Raw genomic sequence first — 27,838 nt, 5'->3', positions numbered from 1 at the left:
CTGATGGATCTCAGCAAAAAAAAAAATTGTATTAAATCTATTATTTTAATGCTTTGCATTTCTGCATGTAAATGCTTGTTGGATGATTGTGAAAGAAAACCCGATGAAACAAATTTTGAGCATATTTTTAAAGCTCTTGTTAGACTATGAGGTTGGTGTTTGCAAATGTATTCATGCATTAATGGGTGATTTTATAGTAAATTACTTGTATACGGATGTTTATTTATTACCACTTGAACTCTGGTTTTACTACTTAAGATAAAATTCTCTGTAATCATTTATACAAAAAAATCTTTTGATTGGAGCATTTTTATTATTATTACGGAGAAAAATTTAGTGGTGCTGTTTGCATTTTACTCACGAAAAAATGCTTTGTTTCTGTGAAGGGCAAAGAGCTTGGTTGTGTTTGTAAGAAACTAATCTCGCTTTTCGAAGACTGCCTGTGCATTCTAACTTTTACTCGATGAATGAATGTTTTTTTCTTTTTAGAGTTCAGATGAATGTCAGAATGGTATCTTATTAAGGTGCTAAATGAATCTCCTTTTTTTGTGTGTCTTGATTTCTAGTCCTTTTATTGAATAGTTTATTTCGAAAAGGCAACATCTTTATAATTGATCTCATCTTCGTCCTTTTGAAAAGGGCACAACTCAGTTTTAATAAAATTTTTTATTGTATTAGGGTCAGTCAATAAATAACGAGTCAGAGGCTATAAAACGGATTTTATTCGACGTTCTTCAAAAACACGGACAAATATTGTTTAAACACTTATTCCGTTGGGAAATTAGTCGCCTAATTCTGTGCTCATAAAAATACTTCGGCTGCTGCTCAGGGGTGCCCACAAGGGGGGATTATGGCACAAGTAGCGAGCATCAAAATTTCTGATGGGGAGTGAGGGGTTAAAAAAGATATATATTTATTTATTTAAATTATTTATTGATTTATTTTTAATTTAAATTATTTGTTTTATTTTATTTCGTTCTGTTTATATGCTTTTTCATATTTTTTCTTATATTTTATTTTTAATTCAAAATATTTATTTTATTTTGTTTATATTTTATTTCATTTATTTATTTAGTTTGTGTGTGTGTGTGTTTGTCATTGGCGTAGCACAGAACTTTTCTAATGAAATAATAATAATAGTTAAAAATTTATGAATAAATTAAAAATATTTAAAAAAAAAAGCAAAATATTGAAAAAAAAATGAGGTAAAAATAAACAGAGGAAAGTGGGTTGAATTTTTTTTGGGGGGTTAGGGGAGGGGGGCGTGGAATTTGCGCCATCAAACTTGGGGGGGGCACCCCTGCTGCTGCTGAAACCAATTACGGACCCACTCCTTTACTTCATCGTCCGAGTGAAATCGTTGTCCCTAAAGTGCCGTCGTGAATTCCCCAAACATGCGGGATCAAATGGGGATGGATCTTGACTATAAGGGGGATGAAATACACCGCCAGCTCAGTCATTTCCAGCCGAGGACTGCAGTTTCGTGCTTATTAGCACTCATCAGCCCGGCATAGGAAAGTGACTGAGCTGGAGATGGGAAACCTCTTAAGGAAGCCAAGAGAGCCAAACAAACTGGTAGCTAATACAGAATTAGCGCAGACCAGACGAGTGACCGAAGCAATGGTTCGGTTCAACTCGAGGATTGAAGGCAAGGCATATTCAGTAAATTACTGCCAAATAGCCATGGCTAAAGCAGAAATACATGAAATACACCGCCTTGCCTTCAATCCTCGAGTTGAACCGAACCATTGCTTCGGTCACTCATCTGGTCTGCGCTAATTCTAGATTAGCTACCAGTTTGTTTCGCACTCTTGGCTTCCTTAAGAGGTTTTCCATCTCCAGCTCAGTCACTTTCCTATGCCGGGCTGATGAGTGCTAATAAGCACGAAACTGCAGTCCTCTGCTGGAAATGACTGAGCTGGCGGTGTATTTCACGTATTTCTGCTTTAGCTCTGGCTAATGGGTGGTAATTTACTGAATATATAAGGGGGATGGTTCAAGACTTCCCACAAAAGTTCCTTTTGTGCATTGGCTGTGCATGGTCCAGGTGAATGTTCACATGCTGTTATCCTGTTGCATGACAAATGCTAGACCACAGACAGACTATGCAACCAGGGTTGGCTTTCTGCCGGCAGAAACTGGTTTCTGCCCTGCCGGTGGCAGAAACTGGTTATAACCGGTAAAAACCGGCAGAAACTGGCAAAAATTAAAAAACATCCTAATTAATTCAAGTAATTACAAAATGACATTTGTTTAAGTAAACTAAAAAATGTAATTCCATTTCATCATTGTAAAAAATAAAACTCATTGCCCTTGATTTCGTTTGATCAGAAAGAGAACTGTTTAACTGCAGATGCTCTTAACATTTGTATTAATCTAAAGGACGAGAATCTTAAGGGCATTTAAGAAAAAGAAGTGACATACAGATTTAAACAGGCAGTTACTGGTTGTTATTTGCTAGCTTATACGCGTCATCTAAAATGCTGAGGATTAAAATTATCATGTGCTCAAGAAGAAAATGCCAGAATTTTACTTGCCGATAGTAACCTCGATTTTATACCTAACATCACAGCTTTACAAAACAAATTAACCCTATTTCCCAAAACTTATTTTTCCAGTCAAGTTTTAAAACCACCCCAGTTACTAAATAGTGAACCAGTTTAAAAAATATATACAATTGATAAAAGTTTCATGAATCTTTGCTTGATCCTTGATGACATTTCCATTTAGTTCTTCTGTTGCGAGAGTATTCTGTTATCTCCTCTATTCATATTAAATTAAGAAATCATTTATATTTTCAATTCACCTTTTCTTAGAGACAGCTGCAAAGTGCAAAAAACATAATGTTTGATTTTTAATGATATTGTAATTAAATTGTGCTTTGGCTAACATTTCATTATTTTCCTGTGCTAAATTCGTATTGGGTATCAAAGATTTCTTTTATGTCATTTTTTGAGTTTTTGCCAGTTTCTGCCACAAATGTGGCAGAAAGGGGTTTTTGCCATGCCGGTTTTAACCGGTTTCTACCAGTGGTTTTAACCACCTCGGCAGAAACTTGCCAACCCTGTATGCAACAGAGGAACTTTAGTGGAAATTTAAGTAGGAAGTCTTGAACCCCCCCCCCCCCCTCCTTATAGTCCGGATCTATCCCGGTGTGACTTTCACATCTTTGGCTTTCACATTAATTACGTAAGGGTCCCAAGGGGGAGGGGGGTTGGAAAAATCTCTACATACCCTTACTTGGAGGGGGCAGGGGTCAGACCCATTCTTACATAATATTTTCCAAGTCAATATTTTATGTTAGAAATCATACGGTCAAGTGGTTTGGTAATGTTGAGATATAAGAGTGTAAAATGTAATAAAAGAATCGCACTGTGTATGGAATGTCTTATTTTTAATTAGTATTGCATCATGAAATATTTGTCGAAAAAACATTTAGTCTAGAATCCTTTTAGTAAATATTTCTTTGCGCAAAAAGGTTTTTAAATTTTTTTAAAGAAGTGTGGATTTAATAATGATTCCAGTGATGTAAGATTCATTATTTTATTATTGAAAAACAAAATGGAATCTTACGTAATATAGGGGGGAGGGGTCTGAAAAATCTTACTTACCCTTACATGGGGGGGGGGGATCAAAAGGTGCCAAAATCATCCTTACGTAATTAATGAATGGCCCCTTTGGGCACAACTATTTCATTCGGACGATGAAGTAAAGTAGTGCGTGCGTGATTGGTTCTAGTAGATGACCATAAAACATTGTATTTAGGTGAAATATGTGACAAAGAACCACCTGGTGACCGTAACTCAATTTCAAAGTGCAGATACAACTTTCGTGCTTAGCATGACAGCATACTTTAGGTAGACGAGCAATATTTTTATTTATTTATTTATTTTTAAATTTAATGGAGACTTTTAATATTAACCTTTATCTAGCTTGGAACGGCATGTGAACTAGAAATTCCACCTAGACGGTAAATTCCGCTAACCTGTGAGCTGTAATACATAAATTTGAAATGTTCTGAAGACACCAAATCTAAATCTTAGCAATTTTGCTTCTGCGTTAGATCTGAGCAATCGTAATAAACGCATGGAAGAAAGCTCCTAGATGACCACAATATGGGAGATCAGTATTTAGGAAATTTTGAAAATGGCATGTACGTTCCTTTTTCCGGAGATTGTGGCAATCTTCTGAGATAGTTTGCCCACCCCTGGCGTAATCAATCAAAAATGGTTTTCAATAATTACACTATTATTGCTATTTTACTATTACTTACCAAAACAAAATTGCAAACGATAAGACTGATGATAATAAACTTTTTTTAAAGAGTTGTTACCTTTTTGAAATAAATCATTCAGTTGAAAATTGAAGCATATTATCATGTATGGGGTACTTTTAAAGGTGTTTGAGATCATTTATAATCAAGGTTTTATTTAATGTCAAAGATAAAGAAATTTCATTCTGTTTTGTGTTTTTCATTACATTTACTGTGACATCTTATCCCCAGCCCCTCCCCCCCTTTTTTTTAAAAAAAATTAACTGATACAATCCATAATTAAAATTTTTAGTTTATCAATTACTCAGCAATTTCATAATTTTGATTAAAATAGCATTTTTTTAATTTGATTCTTTAAAAGTTATTGGACGCTTTAGCTTACTAGTGATTTTATTGGATAAGATTTATGACATGGTAAGTTTTACTTTTTCAGAATTATAAATGCAAGTAACATTAATTAACATTTTAAGAACAAATGCAGTGTAAATACAAATACCTATTGAATTGAAATGGCAAGTAAATGGAAGGAATTGAAATATATGTTATGAATATGTAAATATTTTTAAACATACTCAAATGTTGGTTGTAATTTTTAAGCAACTTGGAACTTGGTGCAAAAGAACTAAAAAGAATAGGATCGGACATCTAACATAAAAAATGTATCAAACAATTTTATTTCCCAAAAGGATAAATTTTTTGAAAAAATTCCCAAAAATCATCAGGCGAAGGAAGAAGTAATTATCATTAATAATTCACTAAAAGTATTTTAAAAAAATTAGTGATTTTTTGCTGACAGTTACTGTGAGCAATTTTTAATTTTCCAATTTATTCAAATGGTTTATTTTTATTGAAATTGTTTTATTTAATAAATTGTTTACTCATTTGCAAATTATTATATATTTTTTTTCCAAATATTGAAAAAAATAAATATTAGTTAATATTATTTGTTTAAAAAGCATAAGCGGTTTTTACAGCATGGATTAATGGAATGTGCATTTGTTTAGTTTTGTATTTTTGATTATAATACATTCAATATTTTATGGTTCTATCTGTTAATTAACAAGTGTCGAACAACTTTTGCTTCATATCGAATATTGTCAAACTGTCTTAATTTTTTTCAGCTCCTTACTGTTCTGACTTAAAATCGCAAACTGTGTGCTGATAATGGGAGAAAATATTAACAGTTCACAACCAATAGATTCAATGAGCAAAAATAAATTAAAAAATCTCTTATGGAATTTGAAATGCCTTATTCCAATATAATATATATACATAATTTCCCTGCTAATAAATCCAACTTTGGTACTTGTAATAAAAGTTTTTAAAATTGTAAATGTGGATAAATAGTTTTCTTGATCATTTTAAGTTTGGCAATGAAAAAATAAATTTAATTAGTGATACAGGAATTAATGTATGAAAGTATAATAGAAAGCTGAAGATGTTCCAAGATTTTTTTTTTTTTTTAATTGAAAAAAAAAATTTTTTTTTTTTGAATTGAGTGTTTTGTTTACTGAAGGGGCAATTACAAATGTTCTATTTCTTAGAGAAAATAATTGAAAAATGTAGCCTTACTTGAAATGAAAAGCCTTCTTGACAGAGGGACTTTTTTGGTTTAAATTTTTGAAGCAAATTTTATGTGTGTCGGTGTTTTTTAAATATTGCAAAAATTGCATAACACAAAATGTAAAATTTAAAAGTTGTGATCAAACAAATTAATTTAAATTAACCAGAAGATAGCTAGATAAATTCAATTTAGCTTGTGGTTTAAATAACTTGTTTTACAATTTAAATTGGCATGTTTTATTATCTAAATTAAAAAGTTATTGAGTTATTTGAGGTTAAACTTTTGTTCTTGCATTATTTAGTTAAGACCCTTATGAATCAAAAGATTTTATTTAAAAACTACAACATATATAATCACCAGTATTAAATTAAAATATAACTGTTAATATGACTCGCAATGTGATAATTTAGATTCAATTAAAAGTAAGTGATACAAAACTAAACTATATGTGTGTGTATATATATATATACAAATGAAGATTAGTGTTACTGTTCCACAAATGTATGTTGAGTAATATTACGCATTTTGAAAATGACAGAATTGTTGCTAATTAGATCACAGTGCCTATTCATTGAAGTGAAATGTAATTGAAAATTTTGGAAAGTTTGATTAGCTTGAATTTTCCAATTATTGACTCACATATGTATGTTAAATCGAAATAGATCTGCAAATTTCATTTAGAATAGAAAATTGTCCTTTTTTTTGCATCACTTTGTTATGTATATACTTGGAACTTTACACCAAGTTTTCTCATGCATAGATTTTTTTTTTCTTTTTTTTATTACAAAGCCTTATGTTCAAAATGTTTTATTTATTGTTTATAAGTTTTAAATTGTTTTGCCAAATTTTTTTATTTGCTCTTGTTTGAGTGAAATAAAACTTTTATGAACATTTTTGTGTTTCTTTTGAATAAACAACATACATAACAAATTGTTGTTGCTCGTGAATAAATTTCATTGAAAAAACCTATGAAACATGTTTTATGGTTTTTTGAACAGCATCAGTTCAGAAAGAACAGCAATGAAAATCATATAGTTATTAAATACTGAATAAGATATAAAACTTAGAATGAGATAGTTACATTAAATTATAACACTCAAGTTTGAGTGCCGACTCTAAAATGTTAGGTTGTTTCAATGTATTTTAAACCAGAGCAAGAATGCAGGGAAATGAAAAATGCTTGTACTATCTTTGTAGAAAAATATTTTCATGAAATGGTTTACATATACAGTGAAACTCTCGATAACATGAAGTTCCAAGGGACCAGCTAAAACCTTTCGAGTAATCGGTAGTTCTTCTCCTAGCCTTCTTAAATTTTTTTTACTTTCTTTTCAGGAATACTGCATGGATAGGCTATAGAGCTTATAGTTTAGATAAAATTAATTACTAGTACAGCAGAAGACCGTTATAATGCACACCTTTTAAGACCAGAGCTTTTGCGTTGTACAGGTTTTGGCGTTATATAAATCATTTAAAAAATTTTGAAACTAATATTTAGAATGTATCTATATATTAGCTCTTCAGAATGAGTTCTATCAGAAATGAGTACTAAAACACAAATTATATACAGTTAATCACTCACAAATAAAAAAATGTTTCACAATCAAAAGAAAGTGCATTATCCTGCACTTCTGCTAACTTCATGGTTTGCATAACAGCTGCATTTTCAAGAGCTACCTGGTATTTTCTTTTTGCTGTGAATACTAATTTTCATTTAAAAGCTTTGAATTAAGATGAAAGACTGTTTCAAAATTGAATTTACCTAACTATTATTATGTTTGCAAGGCAAAACAGAGATATTTTTAAATTTCTATACCTGTTGTTTACTTCTAAAAAGTCGTGCGGTTAATAGAGAATTGCGTTATATAAGGCTTTATAAAGATATTCTACTGTACTACCTAAAAATGCCTTTACAGAGAATTTTTTTTTCTGATGCTTCAAAAAGAAGTTTTGGGCTGTTTACATTTTTTTCATCGCATCTTAACATCATCAAGTTTGTATGTCGCAGACCAAATTTCATTCCTCTTGATTTCAGTTCATATTGCTTTTAAACATTATTTTGTCCTAAAAGCGTAATCTGTTTTGTATTTGAGTCATCTAGGAAACAAAAGTTACTTTTCTCAATCTTCCACCAAAATTTCAAGTCTCTCAAAGATTAGCCAAAAGATGGCGTGCAAAGTAGTACACTCAGCTACTTTTCACACAATGCTGTGCACATTAAGGACTCGCACAGCCGATAACAAAGCAATGTGTTAAAAGGAAAAACTTTTTTTTCTTAGTTTTTGTTGCATTTTCTTGACTAATAATAAAGCTCTTTGTCTGTCAGGATCTCTAGACCGTTCGGCACAGAATTAGTTTGTAGCATGAGGGTGTGCACTTCAAAGCGATTTTTCAAAAATTCGATTTAGTTCTTTTGATATTTCAATTTTAAGAACAAAACTATCATAAGATGGATAAGTAAATTACAAAGTCATCATAACATGGAACCGTAATATGGGCAAGCCAATTGGTGAGAAATTCATCATACATTATTTGTAAATATACAGGCGAACTAAAAGACCTTTTAATTTTTCTATTATGGGCAAAGCCGTGCGAGTGCCACTAGTTCATACATAAAAGGAAGACGACACTTTCCTTAAAACTTCGACTTAAAGAGTACATTCACGATATAGAGACAAATTTTGTATTGAAAACCCTAAATTATCTTGGGACCAACAGAAAACTTCAAGGTAAAGGAATATTTGAGTTATCAAGAGTCGACTGTATATGGTCAAATTACTCGCAAGTCTCTACTAATAATAAAGCTGAAAGTTTGTCTGTTACATGTGTAAGGTGAAGACCATTCAGTCGATTTTCATGAAATTTGGCACAAAAGTAGTTTGTAGCATGGGAATGTGCAGCTTGAAGCATTTTTTCAATAATTCCATTTTGTTCTTTTCTACAGTGATCTCTCGCTTATACACAACCTCTGTTATATGCGTTTTTCACACGGGCCTGGCCGGCGATATAGGAAAACAATGTTAACTCTTGTTCATTTATACGTGAAACCTAAAATGCACCTTTCACTTATGCACGATAAATTTTTTTCAAGTTATAGTTAAATCGCCTATTTACGATTTGCTTAATGGAAGATTTGTACCCTTCTTGTTCTGCCTCTTGGAATGCATTTACACGCCTTTATTCCATTGTTTGGGTTCTTCCAAGAACGTATTCTTTTTCGTACAAGTATGCAATTGGAGGTGGAATTAGTCTTGTGATTGACATCGAGTGGGGAGAACAGGTTACATACGAAAGGTTGACGACGTCGCTAAAAGTCATAGTCAAGCAGTAAACATCGACATAGCCTATCGAGGATCTTTTGCATCCTCGTAGACTGAAGCTCTGATTCCGCGACATTTTTTTTGGTTATGCGGGAATTTGCTTACGTACTGTACAGTGTATAAAAAATGACAAAATGTACAACTTCAAATTCATTTACATTTTTTATTAAATTACAATGCATTTAGGGATATTATTTGAGTATTTATTCTTTAATATTAATAGTGTACTGTTTGTATTACTATAACTGGTGTTAACTTATTGCATTTAAGCTTATTTTTGGGTTTTTCAATTATGCGCGAAAATTTCGTTTTCCTCCTCGTTCGCCTATAAGTGAGAGGTCACTGTATTTCAGTTTTAAGCTCATTTTTCACATAAATTTGAAAATATGGGGGAGAAATATATTTCACGTCTTTTTTAAATTTTAGGTCATTTGAAAGTTTGAAATTTTCCACGTAAGATGAAGTGTGTTTGAAGGTTCTGTGAGCATTAGGAGAGCCCTGAGATTTGTTTTTGGAAAACAAGCAACCGAGGCTTACCTTAAGCTGGCCAAACGATTTAAACTCGAGGATAAAATCAAAGATGAATGGAATTCATTTTGGCACTTAAGATTAATGTTTTGTTCTATTGCCAAGGTTACATCTAATAACTCCTTGATTATTTTTTTCAAAGAACTTTCTTCCAGGTAGATCTAAGCCTTTCTGTATTATTAAAAGTGAATAAATTGAAATATTGTCACTGTTTCAGTGGCACACACAAGAATTTTTCAATGGGGGGGGGGGGTCCAAAATCAAAGGTCCTCTATTCTCATATTATACTCCAACACAATACCAAACATATTCTTTTGATTTCACTCATTGTCGGACTCAAAAAAGAGCATAAAATAAATTATTGAATAAATACTTAACATTAGTTAATAGAATAAATTATTATAATAACAAATAGTTAATTAAAATACCAAAAAGCATAAGAATGTATGTATTTACTTTTCTCATACATAAAAATAAAAACAGTGAATCAAAATCGTCGTTCTAGAACAATTTATGTTTGCTTACAATTTGATTTTAAAGAAGAGAGGAAAGAAAAACTTCTTTTTTTATTTATTAAATTTGAAATTATTGTTCCCTTTGCTTGGAATTATTTTATGCAATCTTCATTATAACAGCCAAAACTGATCAACGCTCGGACATCAACAGCAATTCAAATCATCGCCTGCTTTGAAATTGTGAAATTAATTTTCAAAGAAAAAAAAGTGAAGGTTATCTTTGTATGTTCCATACCCATAGTTACTTGATGAAAAATTGATGAAACATTTTTTTAAAATTATTATTCAAAAAAAAAAAAAGATGTTCAGTTTTCATTTTTTTAAAACTTTGTCTGCACTTACTAACCACCTTTATTAGCTTTTGTGGAACACGATAGATTGACGAAATTATGTTTCGTTGATGTACATTAAAACTACTTTTAGTAATACGTTTTTAAATATTTTTTTCTGAAATTTTCAGAAGTTAATTCTGAAATACATGCTGCTGACAACGTGGAAAAATAGCGCTTGATGCTGGTGTGAATTAAAAATTTATCTTCAGGTTTGTTTTCTTAATCGTGTACAATTCCAATTCATTTCTATTTTTAGAAAAAAGTAGTAAATTAAATGAGTTGTATATCACACTCGACGTTTATTTATTGCAATCGCGATGATACTAGCAATATTTCTCGCAATGTTGACGAGCCGAGAACAGCTGTATACATGATTTCGAAAAGGAAATCCTTAGAAATTTAAAACGTTTGATGAGTTGCTAGTTTAATGGTTATATGAACAGAGCGGTTATTTAACTTCCTTTATAGAATTCTGTATAAGTTTTAAACATTTATCTCTCATATGTATCTACTTTAGAGCATACTAACATGTCCAAATATTATTTTCAAGTTATAACTGCATTGCATGTAGAATCCTACGCCATTACGCTGTTTAAATAAAAAAACAAAAACCCTTTATATTTATTTACCAATGTTTTAAGAGCACGAGTCTCAACCTTTGTGTGCAGTAAACAAACGTTTTTACACTCTCATGCAAAGTAGTGAAAATGTGACTTACCTTATTCTGGCTTTGAGGAGCAGATATTTTTTGGAACACATCAAATTTGACGGCCAGTCACTTTGATAAAAAGGCAATATTCTTTCATCATGCCTAGACAGGTTGTTTTCCAGTACATACATGATTATCTTCAATCAAAAAACTTCAAGGGGGATGGGAGGGGTCTTGAACAACCCTTGGACCCTCCCCTTGTATGTGTCACTGTTAAATAATAGTCTACTTTTTTTTCCTTCCCAACTGTAATGGTTTACTTATTCAGTATGTCATTAAAATAAAGCATGCCTAATAAACGCATTTGCAAGTTGAGTAAGAAATAAACGTCAGAAAAGCACAAATTCGTAGATTACTGCAGACACGTGTTTTGGCGTAACAAGGAACGCCTTTTTCAATTCAAAAAGTAATGAGCTTATGGATGAAAAGACATCCGACAAAAGGCTTTTGTGAATTTGTGCTTTTCTGACGTTGTTTATTTTTTACTCTACTGTTCAGCACAAAGGTATTTATTTATAGCATTTGCAAGGTTCTTTTTTTTAAATGTTACATTTTGGAAAAATGAATCTTTTTGCTTTAAGCTTGTTTTTGAAATTCACAAATCTAACAGTTTCAACTAATTTTGGAATGTAAAATTTCTACTTTCATTGGTAGTAAAATCCCAGAAGTAATGCTGTGAATGGTGAGCATTTGACAACATAGAGATATCTCAAAAACTTTGATGCTGAAAATAATGCATCATATTCAGTGACAAGCGTACATGAGTGTATTCTTTTGCATTTTTCCAGACAAAATTAAATTGTTGCCAAGACAGAGACTTATCAACTTTTAGTCCTAGATGTAAAATTTTCATATCTATCAAATATATGTAGAGATCTTGAAAAACAATATTACTGAATGCATAGCAAAAGTTACCTGTAATATACAAGCCAAACAGACCTTTTAATTTCATATGACGGGTAAGGCTTTTTGGTAAGGCTAGATAATTATAAAGAGCTAACTTTCAAAAACTAAATTTAGCTGAATTTATTTCAATTTCCCCAGGTATTTATTATCCCATTTTTTTTTCAGAAACGCAAATTTATACTGATTTATGCACAAAACATTAAACAACACTTTTCAAATATTCTTTTATATACAGACAACAAAATACATTTAATAAATTTCCATGTGTATTTACTTCTTTCTTCTGCGTTTTAATAATGCATTTCTCAAAGCAATCTAAAAAAAAAATTTTATAAATCAAAACAGGACAAATATATTATAATAAAATTTCTGGTTTCATGGAAAATTTGTACCTTGAAAATGAATAACTACAAAATGAAAATTACTAAATTTTAGAAATGAGCTCTCTATACTTACCAAAAAAAAAACTATTTTCAAGAAATCAATTTCAGTTGTTATTGTAAGAGAATGCCTCAAGCAGTTTGTTTCTTTGGATATTTGTATTTGTGATATATTTAAGCTTAAATACTGGTGCATACATATTATTCCCCAGATCATTTTCAATCAACCAAACAAACATAAGATAGACTGCCGATGACTGTCGCCAAACTTGTTCTTGACTCATTTTGGAAAAAACTCGGACCAAGATTTTTGACAAGTATTTGTGGTCTTAGTTTTCATTTGGTAACAGTTTTGGGTTTGATGAAAATGGTCAACAGAATAATACAGAAATACCTTTATACTAAGAGCAGTAAGTAAAAAATTATAACACAAAAATTGAAATTTTAATTTTATGGAAACCCATCATGTATGCCTCTATTCTATTATAAAGATAGTTACAGAATGGCAATTACAAAAGTAAAGTGTGTTTTTACAGTCCAGGACATTTTCTTAACTTTTCATAAGGTACCCGCACAGCTTTGCCCGTAGTAGAAAAACTAAAAGGTCTTTTGGTTCGCCTGTATATTTACAAAAGATGTATGGTGAATTTCTCGCCAACTGGCTTGCCCATGTTACGGTTCCACGTTATGATAACTTTGTCATTTAATCGTCCATCTTATGATAATTTTGCTCAGGAAAATGTTCTTAAAATTGGAATAGAAGAAGAACAAAATCGAATTTCCGAAATATCGCTTCAAGGTGCACACCCCCATGCTACAAACTAACTTTGTGCCAAATTTCATGAAAATCGGCCGAACGGTCTAGGCACTATGCGCATCACTGAGATCCAGATATCCAGACAAAGATCCAGATATATTCAAACAGACAAGAGAGACTTTCAGCTTTATTATTAGTAGTAAATATAATGAGGTAGTGAGAAGCAAAGGGATGTAAGTGGACATTTTCAAGTTTTGAGTAAAATGCTTTTAAAGATCCGATCCTAGGAAGGCTTTCATTGAAATGTTTTTTTTAAATCATGCTGTATAGCAGCTACTACCAGGGCTACTATTATTATCTCTTGCCCCAAGACAGAGGAGAGGTTCACCAACCATGTGTACTGGTTATCTCCAAATTTTTAATTTTGCCACTTATATCCCTTTGCTTCTGATAGCCTCATCTTTACTAATAATAAAGCTGAAAGTCTCTCTGTCTGGAGAATGTCTGTAGGATGTCTGGATCTCTGTGCCGTGCATAGCGCCTAAACCGTTCGGCCGATTTTCATGAAATTTGGCACAAAGTTAGTTTGTAGCATGGAGGTGAGCACCTCAATGCGATTTTTCGAAAATTCGATTTTATTCTTTTTCTATTCCAATTTTAAGAACAAAAATATCATAAGATGGACGAGTAAATTACGAAATTATCATAACGTGGAACCGTAACATACGTACAAGCCGATTGGCGAGAAAATTCACCATACATTATTTGTAAATATACAAGGCGAACTAAAAGACCTTTTAATTTTTCTATTACGGTCAAAGCCATGCGGGTACCACTAGTATGTTCTAAAACGGCACCATCAATGCAGAGAGGGAATATATGGAACTAAAATGTCCAAAACTTCATCAAAAAACTAGAAAAGCTGGCAGCAATATGAATAATCTGTTTTAAGTTACCTGTTTATCTTTGAATGATCTTTTCTGCTTCGATCTCACTTTATGTTTGATCATATTGAAAGCCTTATTTCTGTTATGTTGTTTTTGAGTTTTACCAGTGTTAGGATTTTTTTTCTTTTTTGATCCAAATTTTTCTCTTCCCTCTCTTCCTTCCTAAAATATGAAATAATAATAATATTAAACTCAAATGCTTTTTGCACTGTTGAGAATATTAAATGATTATCATGCCGTGGATCGAAAACACATTTATTACTGTTGAAGAAACTATCTACATAAACAATGACAAATATGTAATACTTAAGAACCAAAGCAGAGTAAGCACATAGACTATTTATAATTTTAGTCCAAGATTAGTTAGTTAACCAATAAATATGCTTCTAATGTAAAACAACCAATGAGAAATAAATAAATAAAATATAGACAAAAGAAAAGGATTAACTTAAGAAAATTTAGGACCTCGGAGAGAGATTCAAGTAAGCCCTGACCAATAGCAAACGTTATTGAACTAAGTTTACTTTAACCAATTAAAGTGCGATTATAGATATTTCAACATGCACAAATACTGTGTTTCATGAAAACTGCAATAAAAGATTTTTACACTTAAATCATTGCTGTTAATTGTTATACCGTATGTATTTAATTGTTATAGCGTTAGAAGATCTTAAAAACATACTGCAACCTGAGTGTGTTTTATGAATTTTGGTGTTATACAGTTCATTTCACAGCTGAATAATCTTCTTCATCTGGTACTGTACCAATATATCACATTAGAATCAGGGTTTGTGATTTTTTTTGGTTTTTCTTTTAAATAAAAAAAAATACAGATTTTTTTTTTTTAAAATTTCAATCAGATTTTTTTTTTAATGTTTTTTGAAAATCTTTAGTAGTCTTTAATATTTTTCAAGAAAAACCAGAAATTGCAGTAAATAATTTACTACTCATAATAAAAATGAGTTAATTATTTATTAATGATTTCATTTTAGTAATGTAATATATTAAAATTGTTTTAATACCAGAAAATTGGTTGTATCACATTATGGGTACATTTTGACAGCACCTGAACTATTAGTATATCATATCTATTTTCAGGAATACTTCAGCCCTCATTGTCCGTAGAACATTTATTGTATAAACAACTCTCAACCTTATTTAAGATATTTTATATCTCTTATAAATCCATCTCTGTAGTCCTAACGCCAAGAGGTATGTCTACTACCGCCAAAAATTGTAACACAGAAGGGGGGAGGTGAGGTCGGAGAAAACACTCCTAAAGAATACAATGAAACAATAGCCAATAAGACAACAGCAACAAAGCCAATAAGATGCTTGGGTTTATCAATAGATCTATTTCAAATAAATCTAAAGAAGTTCTTCTGCCCTTATATAGAAGTTTGGTAAGACCCCATTTGGAGTATGCTGTTCAGTTTTGGTCTCCTTATCTTAAGAAAGACATTAATGCATTGGAAAGGGTTCAAAGGCGGGCTACAAGGCTAATAAGTGGACTTTGCCAGTTAGATTATGATTCCAGGCTTAGGAGGCTAAAAATGTACAGTCTTGAGCAAAGAAGAGACCGAGGGGACATGATTCAGCTGTTTAAATTTATTAAAACGAAAGATGTGACGGGGCTAAAGTTTAGCACTGAAAACAGGACAAGGGGTCATTGTTTTAAGCTATTTAAATCTCAGGCAAATATGGATATTAGGAAGAATTATTATTTTAGCAGGGTAGTGGAACCTTGGAACAGCTTACCGGAAGAGGTGGTAATGAGCAAAGGAGTAGACAGTTTTAAGAGGGCCATTGATCTTCACTGGGGATTGTAAATTGACTGGGACCAGTCTAGCTGGGCCCAGAGCCTGTTGCTGGTCGTCACTTTTGTATTTGTATTTGAAATTTAAACCACATGTGCTTGCCAAAACATGCTGATAAGCAAGAGGGGTGTTTAAGGTCACAAAACAATAAGCTTTAGGGAAAAACAATTCATTTGGACTAAATAGGATATGGGGATGGTGGAATGAACTTTCGAACGGTCTGTGAGACCGCACATCCCTTTACAGGGTTAAGATAAAAGGCACCTAATAGAAATACCATCCAAGACTTAATTTTTGCATTTTTTTTTCAACTTATGATTTAGTGGCAGACAAATTTTCTGCTGGTCCTAAAACTGAGGAAATAATTTCACAATCATGGATATGATGAATAATTTTTGATTCATCGTCATTTGAAGAAAATCCTGTCATTTAAGGGTGTATTCTCATCTAGAAATTCAAAAAAATCGAATTTTTTTCCCCTTCATATTCTCAAGAGTTTAGACCTTTAAGAATAAGTTTCTAAGAGGATTTACGGAAATTCAAATTATTTTTGGAGTTAAAGTTAATTTTGTTAAAATAAATCCTTTTGCTGAAATGAGACTGCAAACTTTAAAATGTGTTTTTCTCGAAACTAGTTTTTTCAATATGGTTGACAAGATATCTCAAGTTCAAATACACTGATTTACCAGAAATTTGGTACAGACTTTCTTAGTAGTATCAAAATTGTCCCCACCTATGGGTTTTTGAAATTTTTGATTTTTATTATTTTTTAAAAAATACCAAATTTCAAAAAAGGAGCTTAAAAATGAACTTTTTTTTTTTTTTCAAAAAAAAAGCCATTTTGTGAAAAAAAAAAAATCAAATTGGCTACGTCTAGACAATTCTGCATCCTTGTTTAATAAGAATTAATCTTGACTTTATGCTTCAGATCACCTGGAGGATTGGAATTACGTCAACAGTAGATCCCATTCTTTTTAGAGTCGCCACTTTGCCAGCCTCCTCCAACTACAATTTTCATTTTTTTTTTCAACTATTACGCATTTTTATACTTTTAAAGTATTCATAAAAAACTGATAAAAATAGATAGTGAAATTAGCTGCTGCTGTTTTTTTTTTTTTTTTCCATTACGCCTGTAAAATCATCTTAAAATTGAGCCTCTAGACTAGAATGCCCCCTTAATGTGTGTTTATATCACATTATAAATAAATGGACATAACAAACTTTTTTTAAAGAAAAGCTTCAGTTGTAAAAAATTTTAAATTTATAAGGAAGGGAACTAAATTATTGTGAAAAAAATTGATTTAAAATCTAAGAAAAATCACATCTCATTTAAAAATAATTGTCGAATGATAATTTGACCAATCTGGATAATTTGTTTTGAAAGAAGACACCTGTTACATCTGTTTCAAACTGCTGCTAAATGCAGTTATGAACATAACTGCTGCTACATGCAGTTATGAACCAGAAAAGCTAATGTTTTAAATAGCTAATGTTTTATGCACATTTCTGTTAACAAGTAAATATGGATTGCAAAGATTTTATAATGGTTAATGCTTTATGTTCGTAAATCAATTTTTTCCAGGAAGAAATTGGAACTGCCTCAAAATTTATGGAAATTTTAAAATCGTTATTGAGAATAGCATTTCGAATTTTCATGTATAAACATGTCTAAAGCAATTGTCGTTCATCCATGAAGAGCTTGATTTCTGATTATGGAAAGATTTGGCTACAGATTTCAAATAATTGAGCATGGTGCACTTAAATGATTTCCAAAACAATTTTTTTTAATTTATAGATGCAACATTATTTTTTTTAAAGTAAAATGAATGAATAGTAATAAAATAATAATAATAAAAAGAAAGAAAGGTCCAAAATTTGAGGTTCTAGAGTTCACTTCATAGAACTTCATTGCTTGAAATCAATACACTCACCTTAATTGAGGCCAGTCTTTCTTCTTTATCTAATTTAGGCTTTTTGTGCAATTTTTCTATGTCTTTTAATGACACAAGCTCTCCCCTGAAATAAAAAGAAAATATGAAAATCAATATTCATACTGAAATTTATGTTTCTATAAATCCCAGTTTTGGAGAAAGTCTTCCTCCAATGACGGCAGAATGTGCTTAGACTTGGTTACAGGGCTGTAAAAGTTTCGACCAGTGGTAGTTTTAACTATGGATAAAACCGGTTAAAACTGGCTTGGATAAAATCAGTTTTGTCCAGTTTTGGCCATTCGACTTGGATACAGGAAATAATAAAATTTAAAATCAAAATAAATGAGTACATAATTAAAAGAAATATGAAACATCAATCCTATAATCAGTCACTATTCATTATTTAAGTAAACAGTTCATTTTATACCCTATGCAAGTAATAAATGGCTGTTCCTAACGGTTAGTCAGATGATAATGTTTCAAACAGTGTAAAAAGCAAAATATATACTTGTTTCATAGTTTTATGCACACAAAATGAATTTCAAATTTAATTTAAGTTAATTACTTATCTTTTAATACATTGAATACATGTTACAAGTTTTGTGAAGAATAGCTATTAGTTTAAATTGTTGGCTGTTTACTATTCCTAATAAACGAGTGTCCCTTTGTCTTTGTTGTGAATAATTTTTAATAATAAAGAAAAGTTGCATCAAATCAATAAATCAGTTTAAAAAACTATTTAAATTATGACATATACACATCCAATTTCTTTTAATCATGCATTGAAATGTGCAATATTATGCATACAAACTGTATGTATACAAATTAATTTAGTATGCCTTTATACAATACAGTTTTGGCCAGCTCTATGATGGTTAAATCCAGTTTTAACCTGTTTTTGCCAGTGGGATGGCCAAAAAATGGGTTTTGTCTGGCCAAAACAATAATTTTGCTTGGTTAGGCACGAGGGAAGTGTAATAATTATGACAGATTGGTGAACATAATTGACAGTAAAGGATACCTCATCTAAATATGGCGATTGCCCTACTTGGAGACTGGCAATTGCCATGTGTCTGCATTATATGGATTAAGAGGGGAATGATTAGCAAGAAAACATTTTCACAGAAAACAAAAAGAGCAGAAGCGCTTTCAAAGGGTTTTCCAACTTTCTTTAAAAAAAAAAAAGAATTTACTGATAAATGGTCATTAGAGTGGTTCAAAAAAACTTTTTTTCAGTTAGAGTCCAGGACATCCCCTATTTTTTTAAGACTTACTAATAGTATTATGCCGTAAAAGTTTCAGCTTCTTACTCAAATTTTAAGACGGTGCTCAATGATCCCTTAATTTAACAATAGCCGTAGCATAGAAAATGCCACAAATTTAGGAACATTTAATTTCACCAGCTGTTTTTTTTTTGTAAATAATTATTTTATTGCAATGTATATGCACATTATTAGTGTATATTATAATATGTAGCATTGTTTTTTCAGTTCGAAGTATTTTTTTAACCCCCTCCCTATACTATTGAAGTTTGGGGAAAGGGGTTTAGCACTTCAGTTGAAATAGGAAGCTAAAATTCTTCCAGTATATTGCTATCCACAAGTCTAAAAATAATGAGGGGTGTCCTAGTATCTAGGAGAAACTTTTTTTATGTGTACTTTTGAACCACCCTAATGGTCATATACTGAAATTGTTGGACATTCCAAAAGTATTGAGAGGTTTTTAAATAAAATAAAGTGATTTTAATGAGGATGGGAAATGCATTTTAACAAAAAACTACACATGTTAATCAACTCTTAAAGACTCAAAATGCTGGGTCCGGCGGCACACATAACTGTTAGTTCAAAACACAATGAGACTCATGAGTCGAAATGTTTTACTTACTTTCTACAATGCTGATAGCTAAAGTTTTGTTTTTCATGGTTGTGAAAATCACGTCAGGTATGTGACATACCTCATAACTGACACAATGAATAAGTCAGTTATAGCCATTTTTCATTACATCTATTAGCAAAAAAAAAAAGTGGATTTGAAGGCAATTTCTGCCAGGATGGTAGCCTTTAGGTTTTATTGGATTGTTGGACAACTGTCATAAACGTGAGATTTAAAAAATGCTAAGGTTCAGAATCAGGTTACCAAACTGTGGGGGGGGGGGGATCACGCCTGGTAAGTGACATCCCTTATTACTGACACACTTAATAAGTCAGTTCTAGCCATTTTTCATGACATCTATTAGCAATAAAAGTGGATTTGTAGGCAATTTCTGCCAGGATGGTAGCCTTTAGGTCTTATTGGATTGTCGGATAACTGTCATAAACGTGAGATTTAAAAATCTAAGGTTCTGAATTGGGTTACCCAACTGGGTAACCCATATTGTTCCTTATTCAAAAATGCTCCAAGAAGTGTTGCCTAAAAAAAGCCATTAATGCCCTTGAAGTGTGAGCAGTTCTCTACCTTGTTGGAACTAAATGCAACCCAAGTCAAAGGACTTTTCCAGTGATGTGCAATGAGTGCCGTTAGTTACTTGGATGATTTTCAAAATTGTGTCAAGTGTGAAGTTAGACATTTAACTATATAGTAGACACTTGTTTTTTACTCCGGGGTTACATTCCACTGAAATGCCGCATAAATCAAAACCACATAAACTGAGACCTAATAGTAATGTTAAAATAGGGTTAGGTTCCGTAGATAAAAAAACCCCCCTTCATTCTAGTGATGGCTAATTGTATAATAAGTTTAATGTGTACTTATATCGACTTCTATGCACTACATGCATAAAGAAAACATAAATTAATTTCGTGATAGTCTTTTAGTAGTCATTACGAATTTTCCTTTGCAATTCTTTGCAGAGCATTAACGCATCCATGATCACTTACGTTCATTTCCATGATAGAATCTTCCTTCACTAACAAATCAGAAAGATCATTTCTATGGCTCAAAATTTTCAATGTGAACGTTATTGGTTGTGCGTCACCGACGTCGGTATCCTCGTTGGTTTTGTCCTCCTTTGTCACTCCTAAAAGCTCTTCTTCCAGTGAGTTCTGAACTGTGTGAGTTTAATAACTTTACTTTTGGAAAAAGCTCTGGAACCAATCGCATAAAATGTCTCCAGTGGCGCAAGCTCGCTTATTAGCACACCAAAATGCAGTTGATTACGCGTAATCTGCAATCTTTAAGAGGTGAACCGAAAGACACAAACTCATCCGCGGAAAATAAAATAATCCAAACAGCATAAAATAAATCTGCGTAAAACGAGGGTCTACTGTATTATTAAAAGAAAAAGAAAATCTGATACATAAAATGGGTAGTGTGTTTTGAAATAAGAATCTTATGTTTCCAAACCCTACATATTCAACTAGAGGAATAAATAGAGAAGTTAATTTACCCTTTGAGGTCTATTTTATAAAAAAAAAAAACGTTTTTTCCTCCTGATAAATACAAAGAGATAATAAAACATAACAAGAGAGTACTATAAGTAATAAGAATCATTGCATCCACCAATTCATTGATTGGTAGATGCAGGAGTTTCACTCAGCGCCTCTTGTAGTCAAAATGGGCGACGTCCAATCAAAAATAAACAAACGTTGAAACGTTGACATTGATTGGTGGATGCATGAGCTGCATCGGTTTAACACCGAAAAGTCATAAATAATCAAAGCTCGTTAAGCGTCAGGGCCATCTAGTGCGGCCATGGTCGGACACAACTAGACACAGGACCACAGAGACAAATTCTTAATGTCACACTGAATTTGATGTAGGACCTCAAAGGGTTTATGAATTGCAAATAATTATATGGAAGTTTCAACTAATGTGCCCGACTACGTTACTATGAGTGAATTTTTGAATTTTCATTCCCAAACCAAATGAATTAATTTACCTCTGAGTGTCCTCCTCCAACTTTGTTTCTTCTGCTTTTCTTTTATGCCCCTTGGCAAATTTCACTTCCTTTGCTAGCTGTGCAGCTTTCAATTTACGAAACTCTTCTTGAGATAAGATGCGCGTCTGTGATATAACCATAGCTTTTTCCTTATCATCCATTGCATTTTCTTTCGACTCTTTATCATGTTCAGTTTTTTCAAGTTTGATTTGCTGTTTGTCACTTGTATCACCGAAGTCAGATTCATGTTCTTCCTTTTTAATTTTTTTAACCTGCATACAAAAAGAAAAATATTATTGGAGGAGGGAGCGGAGACAAAACAGTTTTATTGAATAATTAGTTTGGAAATCAAAAACTTGATGTATTTTTATCTGCGGAACAATTAAAAAAGGGGTAAACGAAACATTCATCAAACTTAGCACAAACATTCTAAATACAGTCGAATCTCAAAAATTCAAGGTAATTGGGGTTCATGCTACCTCGGATTACTGAAAACTTGGATTTTCTGGAAAATATTTCATAATTGAAAATTTACACTATTCATACAACGTAGTTACATGTATCTTTTCTTCCTTGTCCAAAAAAGAAAGCATCGTCTTTACGAAAAATGTATCACTTTTATTTCAACATTAATTTAAATTTTGATTACTCTTAAACAAATTTTTCCTTTTTTTCATGGTGACTGTAATAAGCATTTATGAGTAAATATGTAGACACTCAAAAAATATTTTAAAACTCCATGAATTCCTTTCGACGAGTTTCGTCCTGTCTGTATCAACGCATGTTCGTACAGCGCCAAGTTGTACACTACCTTTTTCAAAAAATAATTGCTCTCTGATATTCCAAAAGAGTATTACAAGTTCTTTATTCTGGAAAATCAATTTTAATTTCAAATTATTTAATGTACTAAGTTGGTCTTTAATGCATGATCCACTTAATTCACTGGTTGTTAACGAATATTTCATGCTATTTAGCAAGTGTTGTTGATACTGACCTCTCAAGACCATTTTTATTACTTTAATAAATTTAGTTAAAAAAATTTTACACGTGCAAAAGTTTCCGATTTTCAGATTTTAACGTAAAACATTTTTAGGCACTAAAAATCCAAATTGAAGTACGGTGAAACCTGTGTAAGCTGATTACTAGCGGTGCACTACTTCAGTGGTCAACTTAAACAGGTGGTCACCTTACAGAGGTTGATTTATATGATAAGGGCCAATTCCATGCCTGAAAAATGCAGTCAACTTAGACAGGTGGTCAACTTCACAGGTTTTACTGTATAAATAAAACCCCTCGAATTAAGCGGAACCTCAGACTTTCAAGACTCAGATTTTCGAGACTCTACTGTATTTTGAAAAAGCCAATACAAGCTGTTTAACTAATCAGTTATTTAAATTTGACTCCATCCTTGTAAGCCATCAAATAAGACACATATAGTAACAAAGACAGTGGAAGCATTAAGAGTAGTATATATAAAGTGAAACATACTATTAAAAATCATGAAAATACATACATTGAAACAAAGTGAAAAAAGTTAAGAAAATATATTCTCATCCGCCCTTTTTTTTTGCTTATCTTTCTACTATTTTATTTTTAGCAAAAATTATCAGACCTTTCATTTTTAACTGTAATTACATTATCTATAAATATTTCTTGGTTTTACAGAATTTTCATCAATCGTTGGAAATGAGGATAAAAATTTTGCAATGAGTGCTGTTTATATGTTCATTGTAATGTTTGATATTTTGAATGATAGTACTATAATAAAAATAATAATTCAACAAGTAAATATGTTCAAAGTTCAGTTACTAAGTAATGGATACACTCTCTCAATACATATTATTGTTTGTTCATAGTTTTCTTCAAAGCAGACATTAACTAATATTTTTTAAACAATTTTTTTTTCTGCATTTGTTTAACAATTTGTGCTTTCATTATGCTTTGAAAACGAATTTGTTGATGAGGTAGATTCAACCTAAAATTGTTACGAAATCAAATTGGCCATTGAAACTTACTTGATCATTCATCAGAACGCAAAATTTTACAATAGTAACACAAATCTTAATATATAAAAATCTTCTGTGCAGACGTTTGTCACCATAAGGCTTTTAAACGGCTGGACGGATTTTGATAAAATATTTTGTGTGCAATTAAATTGTGGCAAGCATGGTTTTGAAGCGTGATGGATCGAATCGGAAATCTTTTTGTTAATTAATTTAAACATTGGATGGTAATATCTCTCAAATGATTACTATTTATTTTAACTTATTGTTGAGCGAGAACTGAAATAAATATTTAACCCGTTGCCAAAGGACAATAAGAAAGCAGGGTTCGCGTTTACGTGCTATAGCAAGTTTTTTACGCAGAAAGGGGATGCAACTTCCGCGAAAATTCGGGTCCTGGGGATTCGGAAAACCCAAAAGATAAGAAACAAAAAAAAAAAAAAAAAAAAATTGTGGAAAATGCTGATGATCCATTTAGTAATTGTTTTTAAGCTTCAATAACCCGGAGAATCAGCAGAAAGGAATTAAAATGACCCTATCTCTTTATCAGCTATTCAAAAACACCCCTATTGTTGACCAATCAAAGGAGTTTTATTAGTGATAAGACTGGAACTTACAGTGACCTCGTGGGCTGAGCTCAAGGAGCAAAATATTACAGGTTCATAAATGGTCCATTGTACTGTAAACTGTATTCTAAGAACAAGCTCTCCCTCAACTTTTATTTTTCCTGAAAACAGCGATCAAGACTAAAAGTAAGAGTGTGGTTTCAGTGTAATCTTCAGGATTAATAAAAGACAACTGTACAGTAAAAGCATATCTATTTGCACTCATGTACCCAGAATTATTTTTGGAAATCATGAATCCCCAATAACAGGATAGGAGAAAAAAAAATGGCGAACATTTTCCCGATCGCGCTGAACACAAAATTCTGAACTTCACCACTCATTTTTCTTCTTAAATTGCTTATGAATACTTGAACTTTATACAAAAGCACTTTAAGCTTGTCCTGTTTCTAGTAATTCATCTCTTTCTGATGGGTTTTTTTTTTTATTTGGACTTGCAAAAGTCAGGTATTAATCGACCGGGCCATTTTCAAAATGGCGCGATTTTAAAAATACCACGGAAGTCAAAACAGATATTTTGAAAGAGTCAAAATTAAGTCAAATGTACTGATTTAAGATTGCAAATGAGCAGTTTTCACACATGTGAGAGAATGGTACGGTTTTTGCGATCGCGATTTTTGCGTTGGATTCATTTGCTTGCGATTTTTTTCTTCTATTTCTGTGTAATTCCCAATGATAATTGATGATAGTTCATGCTGGATAGGGGGGAGGGGGCTTTTGGGTATTTTCATTTAGAAAATAATCCAGGAAAATAAAGGTAAAGGGAGTGCTTTCTGCTTGATCAACAGACCCCGAAGTGGTTTTTTGAGGGGAAAAAGTAGGAAATAAGGAATCAAAAATTTAAAAAGTAGGAAAAGTAGGGAAAAAATCATTTAAAAAAGTAGGAAAAAATAGGAAGAGATAAGACTACACACACGTCAAGACGACCGACAATCATTAGTATGAAAAATGAACTGGTAGAAACAAAGAATTTAATTACAAAAATATGAAAATAAAATCCAAACCAAGAACTACCTTTCAACAATACAGTAATAAAATTTTTTTGGTGAAAGAATAAAATGCAATATAGCGATTACAAAAAAAAGAAAAACAAGAATAATAATAATAATAATAATAATAATAAAACTACTATTTTGGAGCAATAAAACCATTTTTTTTAAAGATTTGTTTTGTCAAAAACGAAAACATTCCTTCGAACATCCATTTATCATTTGAAAATACTTGCACTTTCAGCTCCTGTTGTCATAAACTGTGATACAGAAGCAAAGCAAATATTAAATTAGTTTTAGTTAAAAATAATCAGCAGCTGACATGCATTCTTGCATGTCAGATGTTTGAATTTGAAAAAAAAAGGAAAAGGACTGAAAATGCTGAACTAAAATAAATTTGTTCTCAAATATGGGACATAAAATTTATAATAAAATAATTAAACTAAATAAATAACGAAATAAGTAAACTATAGGGTTAGTTTTATGTTGTGTATTTTTAGCATTCAAAATACATTTTTGTTTCAGGCACGTGTCATTTATGGGGGTCAGTGGGATCAATTTCTCCCCTCCCTGGCTTTGGAAAATTAATGCTTAACTATACAAGTTTGTGCATTTTTTGTTGTTTTCAGATACAATTTGCATTCCGTATACATCCTTCGCTAGCCACCTCCGGGGACTGGGGGTGGGATCAAAATGACGGGCCAGTTTTAATTTTAACCAAGCAATAAAAACGAATATTGTTTTAATATCCAGTAAGTTACCGCCCAATAGCCAGGGCTAAGGCAGAAATACATGAAATACACCACCAGCTCAGTCAATTCAAGCCGAGGACTGCAATTTCGTGCTTATTAGTGCTCATCAGCCTGACATGGGAGTGACTGAGATGGAGGTGGAAAACCTCTTAAGGAATTGACTCCTCGGCTGGAATTGACTGAACTGGTGATGTATTTCATGTATTGTTGGTTTAATAATTTTTACTCCTTCTTGTTCCAAAATTTTTGTCAGGAAAAAAAAGGAAACATCCATGCATGGTAAACATAACATTTCTATCAAAGACAAAGATCAGTTATTAATGTTTCTCTGTGCATAAAAGGGAAGGCATGTAGTTTCTCTCAATCCTCACCATACAACAAAAATATTCATTCGGAAATTGTTCACGAATTTGAGAGTGAGGGGGGAGCACCTGGCATCAAATGCCTGCATATATCTCTTTCTCCCCCTACCTTTGATCAGGCGTACTAAGTACAATAACTTACAGTAGATACGTCGCATCGGTATAATTGCGCACCCCGAAGAGAATAAGAGTCAGTCAAAAAAATTTTAAATGTTCAGAAATGACACATTGCCATAAACACAGCACATAAAAATGATGAGCAACTCCTCAATATTGATAATTTATCAGAGTAGAAAATACCCATTAAAAAGAAAAAAAATACATATTTGCTTGTGGTTCTATCCCCCAACTTTTAAAAATGTGAAGAAATAAAAACGGAATCTCGCATTTAATTGATTTCTGATTTTTCTCCAAAAAATTAGGAACGTTTGGCCCATCCAGGTTTTGCGGCTTTTTTTTTTTCTTTTCTTTTTTTTTTTTGCAAATACTCTTTGCAAGGAAAGAAAATGAAATTTTATAATCATTTTTACGATTTAGAATGAACAATAATCATATTTATGTACGAAAAAAGTTATTTTCCGCGATTATTTTTGAAGTGGTCCGTTTTTGCGACTTTCTGTTATCTGTCACTTTTATTTTGTACTAACATCAATAAAATATGTACAGTGTACAAGTTTTTCATTTTTCGCTTCCTTATCTTCCTTTAAAGGTTTTACATTGCCTTTCTTTTTAAATACATCCCTTTCACTTGTAATCATACAAAAAAATGGGGAATAGGAAATTCGGCTTTTCCCGCACTTCTTGTACAGACGGCCTTTTACTTTAATTTTAAAGCTTCTTATTGACGGGCAAATAATGTATAATTGCATCCATCAGAATGTTCCAGTATCTATTTTTTTTTAGTTTCGTTAAAACAGTAGGACTGAAGTCGGGACAATAAAAAGAAAAGTTGATCATGAACGCCGCAACGGCAAAAAAGTCACTTCTGAAAATTTAACTTTTAAACACGCAAACGCCGCGGCGTTCTTTCCGGAAATTAATGTAATCAGTCAATGAAAAGCTCAGGATAAGCTTGCTTCTTTTGCTTTTAAAAATTGAAACATGCAGAAAATTATCGGTGCGGCATTGTAAAAATAAGAATCAGTGCACAATTAGAAGTGCTATACTAAAGAAAGAAAAAGTAGGAAAAAAAAGGAAAAAGTAGGAAAATAAGGAGAGAGCTCTAAAAAGTAGGAAAAAGTAGGAAAAATAGG

At 31.9% G+C, this 27,838-nt stretch overlaps 1 protein-coding gene across 1 annotated transcript in view; it reads right to left on the bottom strand.

Moving 5' to 3' along the window:
* Positions 1–12,352: 12,352 nt before the first annotated feature.
* LOC129234245 (protein SDA1 homolog) overlaps positions 12,353–27,838 on the bottom strand; it is a 92,926-nt gene continuing 77,440 nt past the window's right edge. The window contains exons 19-21 of the mRNA XM_054868226.1: positions 17,980–18,064; positions 14,241–14,393; positions 12,353–12,462 (exon numbers count right to left, since the gene is read on the bottom strand). Of these exons, the coding sequence (XP_054724201.1) occupies positions 12,418–12,462; positions 14,241–14,393; positions 17,980–18,064 (283 nt within the window). The 3' untranslated portion in view covers positions 12,353–12,417. The remainder of the gene's footprint in view (positions 12,463–14,240; positions 14,394–17,979; positions 18,065–27,838) is intronic.

The sequence above is a fragment of the Uloborus diversus genome, chromosome 1 (genome assembly GCF_026930045.1).
Source record: "Uloborus diversus isolate 005 chromosome 1, Udiv.v.3.1, whole genome shotgun sequence".
NCBI classification, from domain to species: Eukaryota; Metazoa; Arthropoda; class Arachnida; order Araneae; family Uloboridae; genus Uloborus; species Uloborus diversus.
Note: the sequence above shows the minus strand (reverse complement) of the source record. Positions and strands in the feature narration are given on the sequence as shown.